Here is an 18401-nt window from a genome sequence, read left to right on the forward strand (position 1 = left end):
AAATACATTTTGCATACTAAATTTTTTTTTTTTTTTTTGCACTTTTATGGTATTTTTAATATTTATTTACAGCTAAAGAAAAAACCTGATAATAAATTTTGAATTAAGTGTAGGAAAAAATCTTAAAGCAAAATTATTTACTATTAATATTTAACAACTTTTTCCATGTTCTTTTTTATTTACAAAATTTTATGGGTATATTTAGATAATGGTTTAGATGTAGGGTTAACCAGGAACCATTTTTATTAAGGGGCAATTAATCAAATATTATCACAGTTTTGAAAGAGGCTAAAGATGCTTTTATAATTTGTTACTTTTAGTGAGAACATTTTTTAAAATTTAATTTTTTTCAGTTGTAACAAATTAGTGTGCTACAAAACACTGTTTTGCTTCATAATATAGAAAAAACATTTGAGAGAAGACAAATTATTTGAGAGTTTCTAATGATCTGAGATCATAATTAAACAAGTTTTTTCAATCTTTAGAGATGAAAATCAACAAAGATGTTTTCACTGACACCACTCTTTTCTGAAAATGTTTTTTTCTTTTTCTGGTAACTCGACCGGACATTTACATGCATCCGGTTGATTAATTTTTACTCTCGTAAGCGGATTTAATTTTGAACACCGGATAAATAAACCAAATCAGATATTTAGAGTTATTTCGAAGGAAAGTTGAGCGTCCTTTGGGCGCTAGTATGCACCATATGTGTAAATCATGAGGAGTGTTAAATAGGTCTAGTCTCTGCAGTTATTATTTAAAATTCTCATTAACTGCTGCAAATAATTTGATTTTAAAACAGTAAATAAAAGAAATTAAAAGCATATATTTAATTTTAACATATGATGGACCAAGTTTGTCCTGGAAAAAACTTTTAACAAATCATTAATCTGTATTAATAATTTTAAGATACTTAAAGGTTCAATTTTTTAAAAAGATCATTTTTTTAAATTCTTTTAAAATTTAATTTAATTAACAATGTAAGTTAGATAAGAGGACGTCAAATTTAGAAAAAGGTATTTTTTAGCTAAGTTGCTCATTTAGGCTCCGAAGATCACGCTATAAATTCGGTAAAGTTGTTATTAATACTTTCTTAATTGATTAAAGAAGAATAAATGTAACTTTATCAATTATTGTGGATGAATTTTGATTGTTCTCTCTTTTCTAGCCCCGGTTTCTGAAGGCATAATTTTTGGCAATCATTCGTTGTTTTTTGGTATGTCCTTTAAAATTCTTACAATTAATTAAATATTTTTTCACCCATTTGGTTGGATTAAATATAAAGTAGAGATACTCAGGTGCAATAACATCCATTGTTCTCTCTTTTTTCTATGCATATTACCCGAGTGATTTTACATCAATTTATAAAGGTTTCATTCAAAAAAATTTATTAGCACGACTTTCTTTCCCGAAATCTTTAATTCGTGAAATCTTAGGTTTTTAATTAGTCAATTTTCATGCTTTAAAATATGTAATAACTCATATTTTATTTATCAAACATTTAAACATAGTTTTTGAAAAAACAATTCAGAATATTTACATTTATTGCTCATTTTCTTGAGTAAATTTGAAAAAAAAACTCCGAGACTTGAACTGTTTTATAACTGTGTACAATCTAAACATTTCCTTGAAACAGATGACTAAAAATATTATCATTGTATTTTTGTGAATTTCAAAACTAAAATGAATTAGAGTCTTGGATGACATTTTTTAATTTTGTGCTTTGATTAACTTTTCAAAATTGTTGTTAGGTAAGTAGTAAATATTTGGACTTAATATGGTACAAAATTATTCAAAGAGGATTTATCCAGTTAAAAAATTTTTTGTATGTAAGTTTTGTTACAGTTTATAACACATCAGATTACACATCAGATTATTTACAATATGAAAAAGTCAAACAATATGTTGCTTTCAAAACATAATCAAACAATATGATGTCTTCTGTGAGTTAAATTCTTGTTATAATTTATTTGAATTCGATCTATATTTTCTAATGTACTAATCTAATGTACTATTTGAAACTTCAAGCCATTCTACAAACTGTCTAAAAAAAGATTTTCATCCATTTCTCTACAATACACTACTCACTCAGTGGAAAATTCTTATGGGTGTTCTTCTGATCAATGTGATGCGAAAAATACATATTAGCTAATATAATTCCCATAAGTCATGTTTAAACTTTAAAACTTACAATCTTCTATTTGTTTTTTCTTCAAAAAAATTTAATCTTTTCGAAAACAACTTGGAAATTTTTAATTTTGAATAATTTTAATTTGTTGTTGCAAAATAACTAAGTTTGTTTTTTCAGTTTATAGTCACTGTCCAAATGAAAATCCTACAAGATTGTTTAGAAGTCTGAAACTCTATGCTAATGGTTTTATATGCATTGATAAAGCACTCATATACTTATTATAGAGAATTTTTCGGGAAGCATGGTCATTAAAGGTTTTATACTGTTCTGCTTTTGTAATATTTAGTATTGCTGAATTTTAGTAGCTGAAACTTAACTCACTTCGTTCTCACCACCATGTTTTTTAGTATGCTAATATAAATGATTTGTTCCAACCTTCATCTAATTCAACTCTGCTGGAGGCAGGTGATATAGTAACAGATCCTCTAAACTCCTTGTATCAAAATAGCATTAATTCCATTTCAAACTATCTTGGTATTGCATTTTTAAGATCCAAATTCAATACAAGTTTTATAGTTTCCGAATAAACAAGTGGTGCTTGAATTCTGTTTAATGAACGGGTGAATTTATCAATAAGAGATGTGAATTTGTTAGTAAGACATGATTGAGAGGCCTTTTAGCTTGAAGACAGCCCACATATAATTTGTTTCCGATCAGTAATTGCTACATACTTTATTTTATTAAAAAAATTTTATGGAATTTAACGCTTCATTATAAGTTTTTCTATATCTACCATTGTTTTCTTGGAGAGATACTTGGTAGATGTTGCAAATATGCATTACGGACTTAAGTTAAAACAGATCAAATTCTTTCCATATGAGTATGCTTTAGCAAATCATAAAAAAATTGAAACTTCATGGATGAAGAATAAATGCGTTTGTGAACAATGGTTACAAGATATTCACAAAAGATTTATTGATAAATTATCTCTACATATCTGACCATATATCTATACATATCTGACCATATATCTATACATATCTGACCGCAGCTAATAAGTCTTGGTAGATGTGCTGCATTCAAAAAAAAAACCGTAAAATTTTTGATTAAAAATTATAAAAATATTTTAGAACATTATCTTTTTGAGCCTTCAAACGTTTTGAAATGTGATGAAACAGGAATTACCACACTCCATGTGCCACCAAAAATCAAAGACCCAAAGGGCAAAAAACAAGTAGGGAGTTTGACTAGTGCAGGACAAGGCAATTTAAAAATTATTGCAGCTATTAATGCTACTGGAAGTAGCTTCCCACCATTCCTGGTATTTCCATGTGCTAAATTTAAGGACTAGAAGTTGAATGGTGCTCCTCCTGGAAGTATAGGAACAGTTAATGTGTAGATTATTTAAACAGTTAAAATCTGGATGGTCAAATGAAGTCATTTTTTTGCAATTTTTTGAGCATTTTATCAGTAACGTACAACTTTCGGTACAAAAATTAGTTCTTTCATTAATGGATAACCATGAAAGTTAACATTTTTATAATTGAGCTAGCAAAGAGATCGCGCATAGTTTTAATGAAGTTTCATCCTCACACAATCTACAAAATGCAACCTCTTGATTGTGGTGTTTTTGGTCCATTTAAAATTTTTTATGAAAATTTCATGAATAATTGGATTATATCTCTAGGAAACGCTGGTAAACCAGTTGCAATTTATAATATATCTTACGTTGTTGGTCAAGCTTGTGATTGAACTTTTGTACCCATTAATATTGTTAACAGTTTTAAATCACTTGTTTTTTCCTTTTAAAGAAAATATTTTTACTGATATTGACTTCTTAGCTGCAAATGTTACTGATAGGCCAATAGTCGTTACATAAACTTGTGTTTTTAATGATAGTATTGGTGCTTAAGCCACTCTAGCAGATTACCATCAAGGAAAATCACGTATTTTAAGTGATACACCTGAAATGAAATTTGTTTTACATTCAAAAGTTAACAAAACCCGTCGCAAAACAGATTATTTTTAATCAGCAGTCTGACACAAGTTTAAACGATGAAAGTTTTGATAAAATTGATTTTGGAGTAAACATACTTGGCAATCAATCAGAAAATAGTGAAACTGTTTCAGAAAATTTTTTATTTTTCAAGTTAACATGGAAAGAAATATTCTAGACATTATGTGACAAAGTTATTGAAGTTGTTAGTTTAGTTAACAAAATTAAGTATCCTAAAAAATCAGGAGACAATAGATTTATTCAAGAAGATTACAATATTTATGATATTATAACTTGAAGATATTATAATGAAAGTTACCACCACCAATTGTTGATCATGGATCATCTAGATGTCAGTATCTTATGTTTGATGCTGATCTGATATCTTTTACTGTACTTATTTAATATATTATATTCTTTTAATTTTGTATTGTCCGGATTAAATTATTTCCTTTAAAAAGCATTATGTTCATCGATGATGTTACATCGATGTAAATGACAACAAAAAGCAGTTGCGGTTTTAAGTTGTTTCTAAGTTAAAAAACCTACTTAGGGGAGATGGATATCCCGGGGCAGTGAAGATGGATATCCCCAAGCTAAAATCCAAAACATAGTTTTGAAAGTAAGATAGAATCTTTAATTAAATCAAACTTGGGTCAAGTCAAGTGCAGGCGCAAACGGATTTGAAGATCAACATAAACTGATTCAATGATGAGGCAATATCATTAAAAAATGATTGTATATTCGTTTTAAGCCTTCGATCTTCAGAAATTTGTAGAATTAAGTAAAAAAAAAAACAGCGTTTTCAATATCCGTTTTATGTTAAATATACATACCAAATAAGTTACACGATTATTACTAAATAAACTTTTACAATAAAATAAAACACAATTAAAAACAAAAACTGCTACTGGTTAAAAGTAAGTAATCATTACTCTTGCTTACAACGTTTTTTTTTTTTATACAAACAATCATCAAATGTCAAAAAAGAGAACTTATTTTTAAAGGATTCTTTGCCTCACAGCTTGATACGTCTAGCATAACGTCTTTAGTAAATTGTCAATTTTAATTTTTTTTACTAATGTAAACAGTCTTAGTCAAACACAGACCATGGTTCAAGTATTAATTTTAATTGAGAATAATCGAAGTTATTATTAACTTCGATTAATCAGTCTTTTATCAAATTCATAAAACTTATATTGCAAATTGCAAATTTAAAAACAGTTCTAAATTAATGTTAGTGCTTAAATGAAAGTAGAAAAATAAATTTGCAAGTAACTTTTAACAAAACTTATTCCAGCAAAACTATATGCTGCTGGAATACAAAGACCAAACTTTATACAAGTGCTTGTACAATAAAAGCAAAAGCCTCAAGCTCGCAGATGTCTGGAAAAAAACAGGTCAGTTCTTGTGAGAAGTGATTATATACATATATATATATATATATATATATATATATATATATATATATATATATATATATATATATATATATATATATATATATATATATATATATATATATATTAGGGTGGCCCTTATTTTTGAAGTTTTAAAATATCATTGTCTGACCCCTCAGATGAGTTCCAATATATAAAAAAATAATTCAGGCCAAATATGAGCAGGATTGAACAATATTTAGAGGTGGCTCAACTAAGCTTTAGTTTTGTGAGAATACCAAAATCGGCGAAAAAAAATTTCAGGTTCTTTTCAATAAATGATTTTGAATATTAAATGAATAAATATATTTCAATCAATAATTTGAACTAGATATCATGTTTCAATAATGTACTAATCTAAAAAATAATTAAATATAAAATTATAATAAATATAAAGGTAATAACGCATAAAAAAATGTTCTTCAATATATCTAAATAAATAATTTATAATTTCCCTCAGTAATTTTATTAATTCATAATTTTCTTCAGTCATTTTTTTCAGTAAACAAAACTAAACATGTAATATAATTTAATATTAGCACCTATTGGGCATCTTATATAATATTTAAATAAATCTTGTGCTAGTTCTTTGTAGCCATCTTGTATTATAAATTTCTTCTTCTACTGTTGTTTGTTAATTAATCAAAATAAAATTTCTATTTAATAGTTATCAATAATCACAGATATTAGCAATCAGCAAAGGTTAGTATGTCAATTTAATTATAAAATATATTATGTTATATATATAATTATATGAGGGAGTCTGTATGACTGTAGATTTCGTTTTGTATTATTGCATGGCATGTCAATGGCATGTGTAATTTTGTAATTTGTTTATGCCAAAAATTGCATAGTTTAATATTATGTTATAATATTATGATGATTAGTATAAATCTGTTAGGCATTTTCAGATGGCATTGCGTTCACAAATTTATCTTGTTAGCCCTGCTGAAAGAATTGAAGGTAGTAAATTGCCATCAGGGAAGCAGGTTCTTGGTCACTTTCTACATCTCCACAATGTTTTGAAAGAGGATATTCGAAAGGCTGCAACCCACGCTATTGAGAAAGTTGAAGATTTCTGGTTTCGAGCTAAAATTCCAACCAGGCATCATCAAGATTCCATCAAAAAGCTTGAGCAATTATTCTTCGAGTGGAAAAGTCTAAAGAAAAACAAGAGCCGCAAGACCGAGACTCAACAAACAAATGAAACCGCATTTTCAGCCGCAATAGAAGAACTGTTCGACATTGCACATGCTGACGCCATGGAGCTAATTGAGAATCAAGAAGATAAGGTCTTTCTGGAATCTCAAAGAAAAAAGGGACGACCTGGCTGCATGGGCGGAATCGATAAGGTTCTGCTTCAACAACAAAAAAAGCAGAATGAGAGAAAGCAGATATTGCAAAAGAGAGTACATCGATCTCAACTTGATAAAAACACCTTGCTAGATAAAGCTGTGTTGGAGAGCAGCAGCGCTGATTCAGAAGAAAGTCAGTCTGAACCTGAAGATGAGGATCCAGTTCTAAGCACAAGTACTGTTACTCCTTCTTCTTCATCACGAAAGCGAGGACGCCAAAGTGTTGTTTCACCACAGCTGGCATCTATGCTTGATAGAAATAAAATGAGCGACAGGGCTGCTATGATGGTCATCGTTGAGGCTTCGAGGGCTCTTGGACAAGACGCTGAATCACTCGCTTTGAATAGATCAACCATCCAACGACTCCGTCGGAAACACCGACAGCAAATTGCCTCCGGAATCATTCAACATTTCAAGCCAAATACTGCTCTTACAGTACACTTGGATGGCAAGCTGATGCAAGATCTGACTGGAACAGAGAAGGTGGATAGGTTGCCCATTCTTGTCACAACAATGGGGAAGACAAAGCTTTTGGATGTTCCAAAGATTCCTGCAGGTAATACATAATGGTATAATATATAATGGTATAATATATATGCCTACTTTTATTTTAGTTAAATGTTTTTATAAATTTCGAAATCATTTATTATTATGAAATGTGAATGTGAAATCATGTCAGACAAACTTTAATAAAGACTACTATAAATTACTTTTTAGGCACTGGACAAGACGAGGCCAAAGCAGTCTATGATGCTATCCGAAAATGGGAGCTGGAAAACTTTGTCCATGGTATGTGTTTCGATACAACCTCTTCCAACACCGGTCGGCTGTCTGGCGCTTGCGTTCTTCTCGAACAGCTACTAGGGCGGCCTCTACTGCACTTTGGTTGTCGACATCACATCATGGAACTGGTATTGGCTGCTGCTTTTTGTGTCTGTATGGGACCCAGTAAAGCTCCGGAAATACTCGTTTTCAAACGATTTCAAGCACAGTGGTCATCCTTTGACCAGGAAAGTTATGAAGATGCCTTTTCGGATGATGTTGCCTCAGCTGAACTCTCCGAAGTCAAACATGTAATCATTGTTTTCTGTGAACAGCAGCTGCAAGATCATCAGCCACGAGATGACTATCGCGAGCTGCTCAAACTGATGCTCATCTTTTTAGGAAGAAAGCCTACAGATTGGAAGAATTTTCGAGCGCCTGGGTCAATGCATCAAGCTCGATGGATGGCGAAAGCCATTTACAGTATAAAGGTTTGGCTGTTTCGATCACAGTTTAAGCTGACCTTGCGAGAGTCTCGTGGCCTCCTACGTGTGAACGTATTTCTTGCAAAGGTTTATATCACGTTCTGGTTTTTGGCGCCTCTGGCTTACAAAGCCGCTAGGAATGATCTACAACTTATTCAACAACTCCAGGCTTACCCTGATCAAGATATTGGTGCCGCAACATCACGCAAGCTTGCGGGCCATCTTTGGTACCTGTCAGAAGATTTGATCCTTTTCAGCCTCTTCGATCCAGAAGTGGATTTCACTACGAAACGCGAAATTGTTAAAAGATCATTAGAACAGGAAGGAGAAGAAGTACCTTTGAAACGTGTCGTGGTGGACTTGGCGACAGTACAACAAAAGACGCTTCCTGATTTTGTCTCAAAAAGAAGCAGAAACCTGTTTTCTATTCTGGGCATGCCAGATGGATTCCTGGCCGAAGATCCTGAATCATGGAAGAGGAGAGATGACTTCAAGGTTGCAGAGGCAATCGTGAAATCCCAGGCAGTAACAAACGACCATGCAGAACGAGGAGTTGCCTTGATCCAAGATGCAACAAAGTCTGGCCGATTTAAGAGCGAAGAACAGCTGCAATATGCTCTGCAGGTTATCGAACAGAACCGGGCAAACTTTCCGAATGTGAAAAAATCCACCTTACTTCACAATTAACTAGTTCAACTAAGTGAAGATGTGTAACTTTGTGTATCCTATTGTTTCTGTGTTTGTCTCTGTAATTAAGAACTGTTTTTAGTAGTTAGAATTAATTTTCTGTATGAAACTGATGGCAAAATGTGCTGAATTCTGTCACAGACATCAAAAATTCGTATATGAGAAAACTTTGACGGCGTTGAGCCACCTCTAAATATTAATATTTTTTTATGAAACTTTACACATAATTTTTTTGTATGAAATGGAACCATTTAAAATGGTCAGACTTAACATTGCTCTTATTTAATTTTTTATCATCATATAAGGGCCACCCTAATATATATATATATATATATATATATATATATATATATATATATATATATATATATATATATATATATATATATATATATATATATATATATATATATATATATATATGTATATATGTATATATGTATATATATATACATATACATATATACATATATATACAGCTCATCATTATTAGCTCATTAAACACAAAACATTAAAAAACCCGCGATGGCTGAAAAGTAAAAAGCTGTTATTGATATAATATTTGCTTTATGAGGTGATGATTATTTTTTTATTATTATTACAAATTTAATTTTTTGCCAAAATGTTGAGAGGTCTATTTTCTTCAAAAACGTTTTTTTTTTTGGTGAAATAATGGGTCTAATTTCGTATAAAGTTTGTATTTATTCTGAAAAAGCTTTGCGCCAAATAGATTCACAAAGCTATAATAAAAATTTCAATTAACGCACAGTTTATCTTACTGTAGACTCGCTCAATTTACTCGCTCAATTTACTTTACTCAGGTCAGTTGAAATGTTAGTTTTCTAGTTAGTACAGTATCATCAGTGGGATTTCCGGCATAATTAATCCAAGCATGTAATGAAGGGATTTTTCAAATAGTTTTAAATTTGCGTTCTCTTTCTAGACACCTACTCTAGGTAACATATTAAAAAGAAAGATTATTTTTACATCTATGATCGGCTCAACAGGAAAGAGTTGAATTGTAAAATAGATTAGTAGAGCAGCAGGAAAGATTAATATAGTAGCAGGAAAGATTATTTCAGAATAAAAAAAGATTGATGATCTTTAATGCACTGACAAAGGAGTACATTCTGTAAATAGGGTAAATAAATGCATGCAATAATTATTTCGCAACTTGAATCGCGTAAAAATATTTTTTAACACTTTCAAACAACACAAAGTGTAAATATATATGCGTTATATACAATACTAAAATAAATATATGTTTCAGAAAATTATTTCAGACGACGTTCGAGTCGTTTATAAATAAACTTTTTGTTTTGAAACAGAAGTAAAGTAAACGTAACTGTCTAAAAGTTGTGACGTATCACGAAATCTTGACTGATTCCAAAATTTGAAATTTGGGTGTTTTTATTTTTTTTCTACTATTTATTTACATGTATACTCCGGAACAGATTTAGTACATTTGTTGCATGAGACCTTACAACACCATATAAATTTGCAATCACAAGACTGAGTTTGTTGCACAACATTAACGTTATAACCTCTTTGACAACACATTAGTTCGCAACCATCCACACCCGATGAAGTTATGTTACATGAACGACCCCGGGTTCCTACTATTCCCAATGTTTCATTTTTCACGCAGTAGTTTGGAGACTCTTCATAGTATATAAAATCAAGGGAGGAAGGTGGTAGATATTCTTTATATTTAGGAACAAGGTCTTGTACTTTTTTGTGGCCATTGACTTTAATTTTGTAATGAAACTCCATTTCATGTGCCGAATCATATTTTTCTTTAAGTACTTTTCCGATCTAATAATTAAATAAGTTTTATAATTTCACTTACAACTAAAATTGCTTGTTTATTAGGTAGCCACGTTATTGGAAGATGAAAACACATCGCTTAATTTTATAATCAAGTGACGTGTTTCATGTTCCAAAAACGTCATTTGATCATAGAACACGTCATTTGATTGTAGAAGCACGTTGTTTGAACATAAAGTTTTACAAACTAGACGATTTAAAAAATTTCTCATGGATTTTTAAAGATCAAATTACCTCACTAAATTGTGGCTGAGAAAGCCAACATGACTTCAAGTTGCAGTTCCCTGATGTTCCATGACATTTACATTTCGTCCACAGGTTGCTTCGTATAATCTATAATATATATAATATATACATATATATACATATATATATAAAATAATCGTACATTGTAAAAAGTTCAAAAGTTAATTTTTTTAAACATTTTATTACGCTTTATATTTTGACACATTTAGCTATCATTTAAGGGACGGATCTGTCCTTAAAACGTCGGTTTTACCGCTGGCGAATAAAAACAAAACGACTAAAAATTTTGTTTCTTGATTTAACAATGTAAAGTTTAAGTTTTATATACCAACCTCTCGCCCAGCCCTGTTGTTATGAAGATTCATAAGTTTTCGTGGATCTCGCCTTTTTTTAACAATTTTTTCTACTTGATCGATGAACAGTTGTGAAAACCATACGCCATAAGCAACTGGTCTATTGCATCCTCCCCAGCGCCATCCTTCTTCAGTTTGACCACGGACGGTATTATCACAGCGACAATGCATAGATTTTCCTTCTGCACAAGACTCTGTAACTGAATATGCAACGCCTGCAGACATAATACCACTGATAAATGCACTTTCCCGACTTGCTGTAAGAATCAGAAAATTATAACTATAAAAAATTAAAAATATAAGTGTCCGTCATAATACATTAAAAAAATGTAAGCTCAAAGTTTCTTGAGCTTTTTTTTTAACTGCATGGACCCAACAACTGTGCTAACAACTTAATTTTGCATGGTTATTTGAATTCTGACAGACAAAACTAGTTACAAAGTAACAAAAACATTCTTACCTGTTGTTATGATAGGACCAAAAACTGATGTTCCGCGTTCATTTATCGTGCAATTCCACTTACGGCTTCTAAATTGTACTTGACACTCTTCAATTCCAAGGCGTATCCCTTCGGCAACACTCGGCATAAGGTCGGTATAGTTTAAGCATACAGTTCTTTGGTGTTGGTGTAAATAAAGCGCTCTGCATAAGTTTTTATTCATTGAGGATCGTGGTCGAGATTCAATTGTTGATGTCTGTGTTCCGAGTGCCCTTAAATAAAAATATAGAAACTAAGCAATCTTTTTTTTAACATAAACAAGAAAAAAAAAAAAAAAAAAGCACAGAGAAAGAGAACGATCGAAAAAAACACGACGTAGAAAATTTACATATGCTGATGCTAAACTACGGTTGCCCTCGAAAAACTCAACAAAAATAACTCAGAAAAAATACTGTCACTCGATCTTCATCTTTTTTTAACATTTAATGAAAATGCCAATCCTTTGATTCTTTATCTGATCCTGACACTAATTAACAGAGTTTTTTCACAATATGCAAAACAAGATATCTACTGTGCGCTCTTTTTAACGATCAATATAAACTAAAAAGTCGGAGCATTTAAATTTGTTTTCGCAGAATTGTTAAAGAGGAAACTAAACTTTGAGAGTAACTTACATCCACAGTTGCGCTTGAGTAAATTTTCCCACGATTAGCAATGAAAAACATAACAGAAATTCGGTAACAGCATATATCGTGCTCATTTTTGATAAAGCTACATATTATTTTCTCATTCTTTACAGAAATTACTGGCAATGTACTTTTATAATTTTTTTATAACCAGCAAGTCATCTTAAAAGCTGACGATTTGCACGTGTGAATCCTTTAATTATTCTCTTTAATCGGTGACCCTTTCTTGTAGTTATGTGAAGATTTGACAAGGTTACGTTGAACCTCTTTGCATAAGGATGCCGCTTTAACACAGATTTACTCCGATGCTCGTTTTAAGACAGTGATAGCATCCTGATTCAGATATTTCTAGTAGTTATGTTAATGATCAACAAATCTGCGTTCTTGCAGAGTTACTTTGGTATTCAGCTACGTATTTATGTAAGTAATGATGAGCGGTTAGTTAAATCGAATTTTCAAAGCTACAAAATAAAAACGGGTTTAAGCTCTTTTACAATGGATTATTGAATCTCTTTTAATGTACACAGTGCGATAAAATTACAGTGAAATTGATATAGAAGTTCTGATTTATTAAGCCAAACATTTCACTTGGTAATGTTTGTAAAGTGTAATTTTAAAGAAATCTCGATATCATGAAACTTTGAATTCTTTTTTTTTGTATTTTTATTGATTTTTAAGAAAGATACAATTAGTTTGAACTTGTCTACAATTGGAGGATTTATATAGTTACTGTTGTAATTTTTTTTTCAACAAAATTGATTAACAGATATCTTCAAAATGTTTGTTTAGTGAAAAATAAAAATAAAGCTTCGTTATGTAAATTACGAAGAAATCTGCAGAGTTTGAGCTTTTGTGACGTCAAGTAGTGCAGCTATATCATCACATGAATCATTTTCTTTTAGTCATCGCAGCGCTATAATTTTATACTTAACACTTCTTTTGAATAATCAGTTGTTTTTTTCATTTATTTTTTCTTGACATTTTTTTTTTTTTTTTGACGTCATTTCCAATGGTTGAAACAAAAATATTTGAAAAAGAGAAATTGGATACCACTCATTGACTAGGCTTTTAAAATCTTGCGCATTCTATATTAAATTAAAAAGTTCAAAATTGAAGAAAATTTTCCTGTGGACTTTCATCTTAAAAAAATATTATTATTTTGTAAATTATTCTATAAAATGTTCTGTAAATTTTTCTTAAATTTATAATATTGTAATAAAGCTGTAATGATTTTATAACAACTTTTCTGCACCCATTTTTAACTATATTACTGTGTTTTTATTCTTTAACTTAAATATCTTTTAACTTAAAAAAGTTTTTTAGATTTTGGAAAAATTGAAAATGAGTCATTAAAATCATTGTAATGAACCAAATCTTGAAGGAAGTTACAAATTAGTAAATTACAAAAAATACTCACTTATCATAGTTTACAAAAGCAACTATTTGTTTTAAGTTACAAAAATAATAACACTCATTCAAGTGATTTAAAAAAGGCGAGACAGAACATTTTATCGTCGCCAATTTGCAACTGGAAAATTACTGTGCTTTGGTCACGGAAAGAGTTCCGAAGACTCTGTAATGGTTTCTAGGGTTGCATTGAATTATTTTCAGCAGAAAACGAGGATACTGGTACATTCTATATGAAAAAAAAAACAAGCTTTTATTATTATACTTGTTTGTTGCCGTTCTTAAAAATACAGTCACAAAAGGACCAATATGGGAAAAAAGATCCCTGGGTTATTTTTAAAATGCTGTGAATTTATGATATTTAATAAAATAAATTCATCAAACCCCATCTTCCACATAATTTATTACGTTCAATTTTCAAACCAAACGTATTTCACGCTGATAAATAGTTGTATAAAAAGCTAGTGGTCATGAAAGGTCCCTCTTGTTAAGAATAAGGAGTTTGGTCATATATTTTTTTGCAAAAAAAAAAAAAAAGAAACGATATTTTATGTATCAAAATTGTCGCTAAAAAATTACTTAAAATACCTAGCTTCGATTTACTTGTTAAAATTAATTATGTAAACCTCATAATTAATTACGTCTATTTTCGTTTGTTTTAAGAAAACAAACCGACAACATTTTGATACGTTCTTTCGACAACTTTCTATTCAGCTGAGGAAGCTACAATTTAAGACTTATATTTATTGAAAGTTTTTGATTTTGACATTGAATGTATTATTACAATAATGCTATCAAAGAGTTTCTTGCCCTTATACTTTTTCGAAGGCTGGTAATGAAGGTATACCAAATTTTATGTTTTTGTTGAAATTTTCGCTTAAGGCATTATAGTGCTTTTTCGAAACGAAATTTTAAAAGATGTTAAAAGAACCACTTTGCTTTGTGAGGAAAAACTATGTAAAAATTTTTTCATCGAAATTCAAGCTTACCAAAAAAAAAAAACATATTGTTAGGATTCTAAAACTTCGTCTTTTTTGTGATGTGCTTTTTGTAATGTGCTTTTTGTAATGTGCTCTTAATATAAAACTCAAAGTTATCAAAGTAAGAAACGCAGGTATGAATTGATAAATAGATAGTAGAGAATGAAATTTCAGATCAGGTAAGATGAGCTTGATAAACTGTGACCTTTATCTTTATAAGTTTTGAGAAAGGCGGCATAATTATTTAACTTGTATTTTATAAGTTTGGCATTGATAACACTTTTCGAATAGTCATGCATTATGCATTAAAAAAAATTTGTGATTTCTGATTTTAGCTTTTTTTGATTTTAAATTATTTCTAATTGAATTTAAAAAAAGACAACATCTGAAATTTTTATCATTTGTGTAAAATCTGAAGAGATGAAAGATGAGGTAAAAATAAAAAGAGAATGAAAGTGGATAAAAAATCAGAAGAGTTATGAAGGCTGAAAATATAGATGCTTTTAAAAAATCTTTTCATGTAATAGAGGAAACAAGTTGTTTAAATTTTTTATTATAAAATTTCGCTTAATACTGATCATATTTTTACTTATTTTCAGGTAGAAACCACCCAACATGAGAGAACAATGGAATATTATATTTTCCCCTTGCTTCATAAAACTTTTGATAACTAGGAAAACGTTGATATTAATATAAATACGGAATTATCGCCATTTAGCAAACGATCAACTATTTGATAAACCTGAAAATTATGATGTAAATAATATTTTCAGATTATTTGTGGACATTTTGTTGATACAACTTAAATAATAATGGATAAAGGATATGAAATGTTGCGAGTTTAAAAATTCGCAATATTTCTGATAATATTCTTCATCAAAACATAGACTGGTTTTGGATTTGATTTTCTTAAAAGCGTCATTATAGATTTTAATAATTCGCTATGGAATGGGGGTTCGGGGTAAAGAGGGGGGGGGGATGCTAGTATAAGAAGATACGTTTTAGACAATGTTTTATTGATGTTCGCATAAGTTTCTAGCCCAAAAAAATAAAAATATATATGCAGAAAAAAAATTTCGGAATATTTATTCTCAAGTTGATAGTAAATCTCCTGGAAGTTTTTTAATTTATTTTCTCTAAAAGATCTTCTTGAGAGTATCTCCTGATAGTATCAATGAATTCCAGAATATCGTCGGTAAAAAAAACTCATCATTATCAGTATTTTAGGGTGATATTTCCTTAAAAATTATTTTCTAAGATTTCGCATTCGTACTTGAGCATTTTCATTTGATCTCTTATATTTTTACTTAAGTCTGCAAGTTAGACTCGTTTCATTCGATTTTTTTTTTTTTTCTTCTTCTTCTTTTTTTTCTTTTTTCCTCATATTTTAAAATCTTACTAAAAAGTATTGAAGAAGAGTAAAACAATCTATACAATTAATATATGCATATTAAACTAAGTCAAAAATACTTTAAGAAACCAACCCATTGTAAAGAAGACCAATAATTAATTGATGTTATTTTAATTTTATTTGATAATTCCTTCGTCGTAAGCTTGTCGATTTGAAGACAAATTAATTTAAACTAATTGTTTTCATTATTTATTCTGCTTAATTTATAATTAACGACTGATTCGTTGAAACGCTAGAATTAATTGATCTTTTTTTGGCATTTGGCTTGAAGTTAAGCTAATCTTTACATACAAAACAAGTGTTTTAAAAAACTGTTTTTCTAGCAAAAGTAACAAAGTAATCTGTTATTACTTTTATATATTTTTACGATTTAAAGAAATATTGCAATATCGTTGAAAGATTTTGAAGTTGTAAATAATATAAATGTAGAAAAAAGAATTTTTAATCTTACATTCACTTTATCTTAACTTAAACTTCAGCTTTATATTTTTATATTCCCAACGGAGGGTGCATAATATTTTTCTTGGTAAAATGTACCGATGTTCATTTAAAATAATGTAGAAAAAGTGTTGTAGAAAAAAAAACAGTAACTAAAATTATTATATATTGTAATTTTTAGTTACGAACTTTTATTAATGACTTTTAAACTTTTAGCTTGTGTTACAATAAAATCTGTTTGAAAATTTTTTTTTTAATTAACTTATTGTTGGGTGAAAAATCCTTCACATTATGAAATAAGTTTAGCTTTGTGATCCAAGTCCAATCAAATTAAACAAAACACTTTCTTTTACATTTTATTTTCAGTAAATCTCATTAACTATTCTGATTAGCTAATGCAATATAATTATCAAGCTATTTTATTTTTATTTGTAGTAGTTTGAATACGGCTTCTTTTAATATACTAAACGCAGTACTTTGGACTACCATCGGCATTTAAGAAAGATTAACTGCCAACTTCTACTGATAATTTCAAAAATGTAACTTATAAATTCACCGATGTTCTAGAAAGAGTCACACTTTTAGTCCTTGGCATAAAAGAAATTCATGTCTTATTCAGTATTTCTACCAATGAAAACCAGTATTTTTACCAATGAATCCAGTAGCATAGTAATTCTCATAACTTGGGAAATATTCAAACAATAAAAAGGCATAAAAAGTTATTGACAATTCTTGCCTTATTTTACAAAAGGTAAGCTTGCATATGTCTTTTTTAAGAAGTATGATGCAGCAAACCTTTTTCAAAAATATTCCATGGGCATCCAATGGATAGCCTATAGAATTCCATTAAACCCCATGGAATTGTATGAGGCTTTACTGTATAAACCATCGGTTCAGATGGATTATATTTAAGCTTCATGTTGCATAACAAAAGTTTCATGGTTATCCTAAGGGTCTTTACAATCAACTTATATATCTTCATAGTTACTCCGTGCGTCTTTATGGTTACCTCATGGGTTCCAATAGTTTTCCTATGGATTCCAATCGTTGCACCATGGGTCCTAACAATTACATCATGAGTTTCAATTGTTAAAACCATGGTTGCATATCTTTAGATATGTAGCACCATGTGTATGAGAGATTGTTAGAAATTTACGTAGATATGTATCTATATACTTGGTACTTATTATTTAATTCAAAGTTGTATACATATAAAATAATTTAAATTGGTACCTCCTGACTATTTTTTTAAAACTAACTGTAATTAATTGACGGGCTCTCAAACATATATAATAGAACAGAAAAATTCTTTATCATATTATTCCTAATTAATAATGCATAGAAACAAAGGTATTATCCTCCATTTTATTATAAGACTTATACATAATCACAATAACATAATGATTTTACTTTAAGTAAATTATGCTGTAATTGTAAAAATATTATTGTTAAAACAAAATGACATTATCTTCACAAAATAATTAGGTTTGATTTTTAGACAACAGAAAATTGCTTCCCAATACGTTGTCAGATTTCAGAAAAAGATTTTTGAGTTAATAAAAAGATATAACTACGGCTAAGATATTTGGCTTCTGTGCAAATAACAATAAAGAATGATAATTTAATTTCCAGGTATGCATATCCCATCAAAATAAAGGAAAACACACATTGAAATTTATAAAAACATTACAGTACGCTACCGATTATTTTGATCTCAATACCAAAAAATGTTGGTTTAGATAAAAATATAGCCTAAACA

General features: G+C 29.6%; 2 protein-coding genes and 1 long non-coding RNA gene across 4 annotated transcripts; 2 read left to right on the forward strand and 1 right to left on the reverse strand.

Annotated features, from left to right (window-relative positions):
• The first annotated feature begins 6011 nt into the window (after positions 1-6011).
• Positions 6012-8888, forward strand: LOC145189089 (uncharacterized). The gene is made up of 3 exons (XM_090098998.1): positions 6012-6268; positions 6478-7477; positions 7639-8888. The coding sequence occupies exons 2-3, from the start codon at positions 6478-6480 to the stop codon at positions 8853-8855; spliced, it is 2217 nt and encodes a 738-aa protein (XP_089955124.1). The 5' UTR covers positions 6012-6268; the 3' UTR covers positions 8856-8888.
• Positions 8889-10017: 1129 nt separating this feature from the next.
• On the reverse strand, positions 10018-12824 carry LOC145185673 (proto-oncogene Wnt-3-like). 2 transcript variants are annotated; one of them, XM_080061652.2, is made up of 5 exons: positions 12395-12824; positions 11742-11992; positions 11261-11538; positions 10917-11015; positions 10018-10670 (listed from the first exon to the last, which is right to left on the reverse strand). In XM_080061652.2, the coding sequence occupies exons 1-5, from the start codon at positions 12478-12480 to the stop codon at positions 10284-10286; spliced, it is 1101 nt and encodes a 366-aa protein (XP_079917778.2). In that variant the 5' UTR covers positions 12481-12824; the 3' UTR covers positions 10018-10283. The 2 variants fall into 2 exon arrangements, with proteins under 2 accessions (XP_079917778.2, XP_089955038.1); XM_090098912.1 differs by lacking the exon at positions 12395-12824 and adding an exon at positions 12109-12283.
• A 1688-nt stretch (positions 12825-14512) lies between these two features.
• LOC149883590 (uncharacterized) lies at positions 14513-17721 on the forward strand. The gene is made up of 2 exons (XR_016455950.1): positions 14513-14654; positions 15393-17721. It is a non-coding gene; the product is annotated as an uncharacterized LOC149883590 (long non-coding RNA).
• Positions 17722-18401: the final 680 nt, after the last annotated feature.

Source organism: Hydra viridissima, unplaced genomic scaffold, assembly GCF_058129835.1.
Source record: "Hydra viridissima isolate aposymbiotic clone 2 unplaced genomic scaffold, HvirCarnegie_v1 scaffold_9, whole genome shotgun sequence".
NCBI lineage: Eukaryota > Metazoa > Cnidaria > Hydrozoa > Anthoathecata > Hydridae > Hydra > Hydra viridissima.

Excerpts from the sequence above, each read along its gene's own strand:
- LOC145189089 (XM_090098998.1), top strand. The coding sequence starts at position 6,478 with ATGGCATTGCGTTCACAAATTTATCTTGTTAGCCCTGCTGAAAGAATT. Across the intron at positions 7,478-7,638 it reads TGTTCCAAAGATTCCTGCAG|GCACTGGACAAGACGAGGCC; the intron begins GTAATACATAAT and ends ATTACTTTTTAG.
- LOC145185673 (XM_080061652.2), bottom strand. The coding sequence starts at position 12,480 with ATGAGCACGATATATGCTGTTACCGAATTTCTGTTATGTTTTTCATTG. Across the intron at positions 11,993-12,394 it reads ACTCAAGCGCAACTGTGGAT|GGCACTCGGAACACAGACAT; the intron begins GTAAGTTACTCT and ends TTTTTATTTAAG. Across the intron at positions 11,016-11,260 it reads ACAACAGGGCTGGGCGAGAG|ATTATACGAAGCAACCTGTG; the intron begins GTTGGTATATAA and ends TATATATTATAG.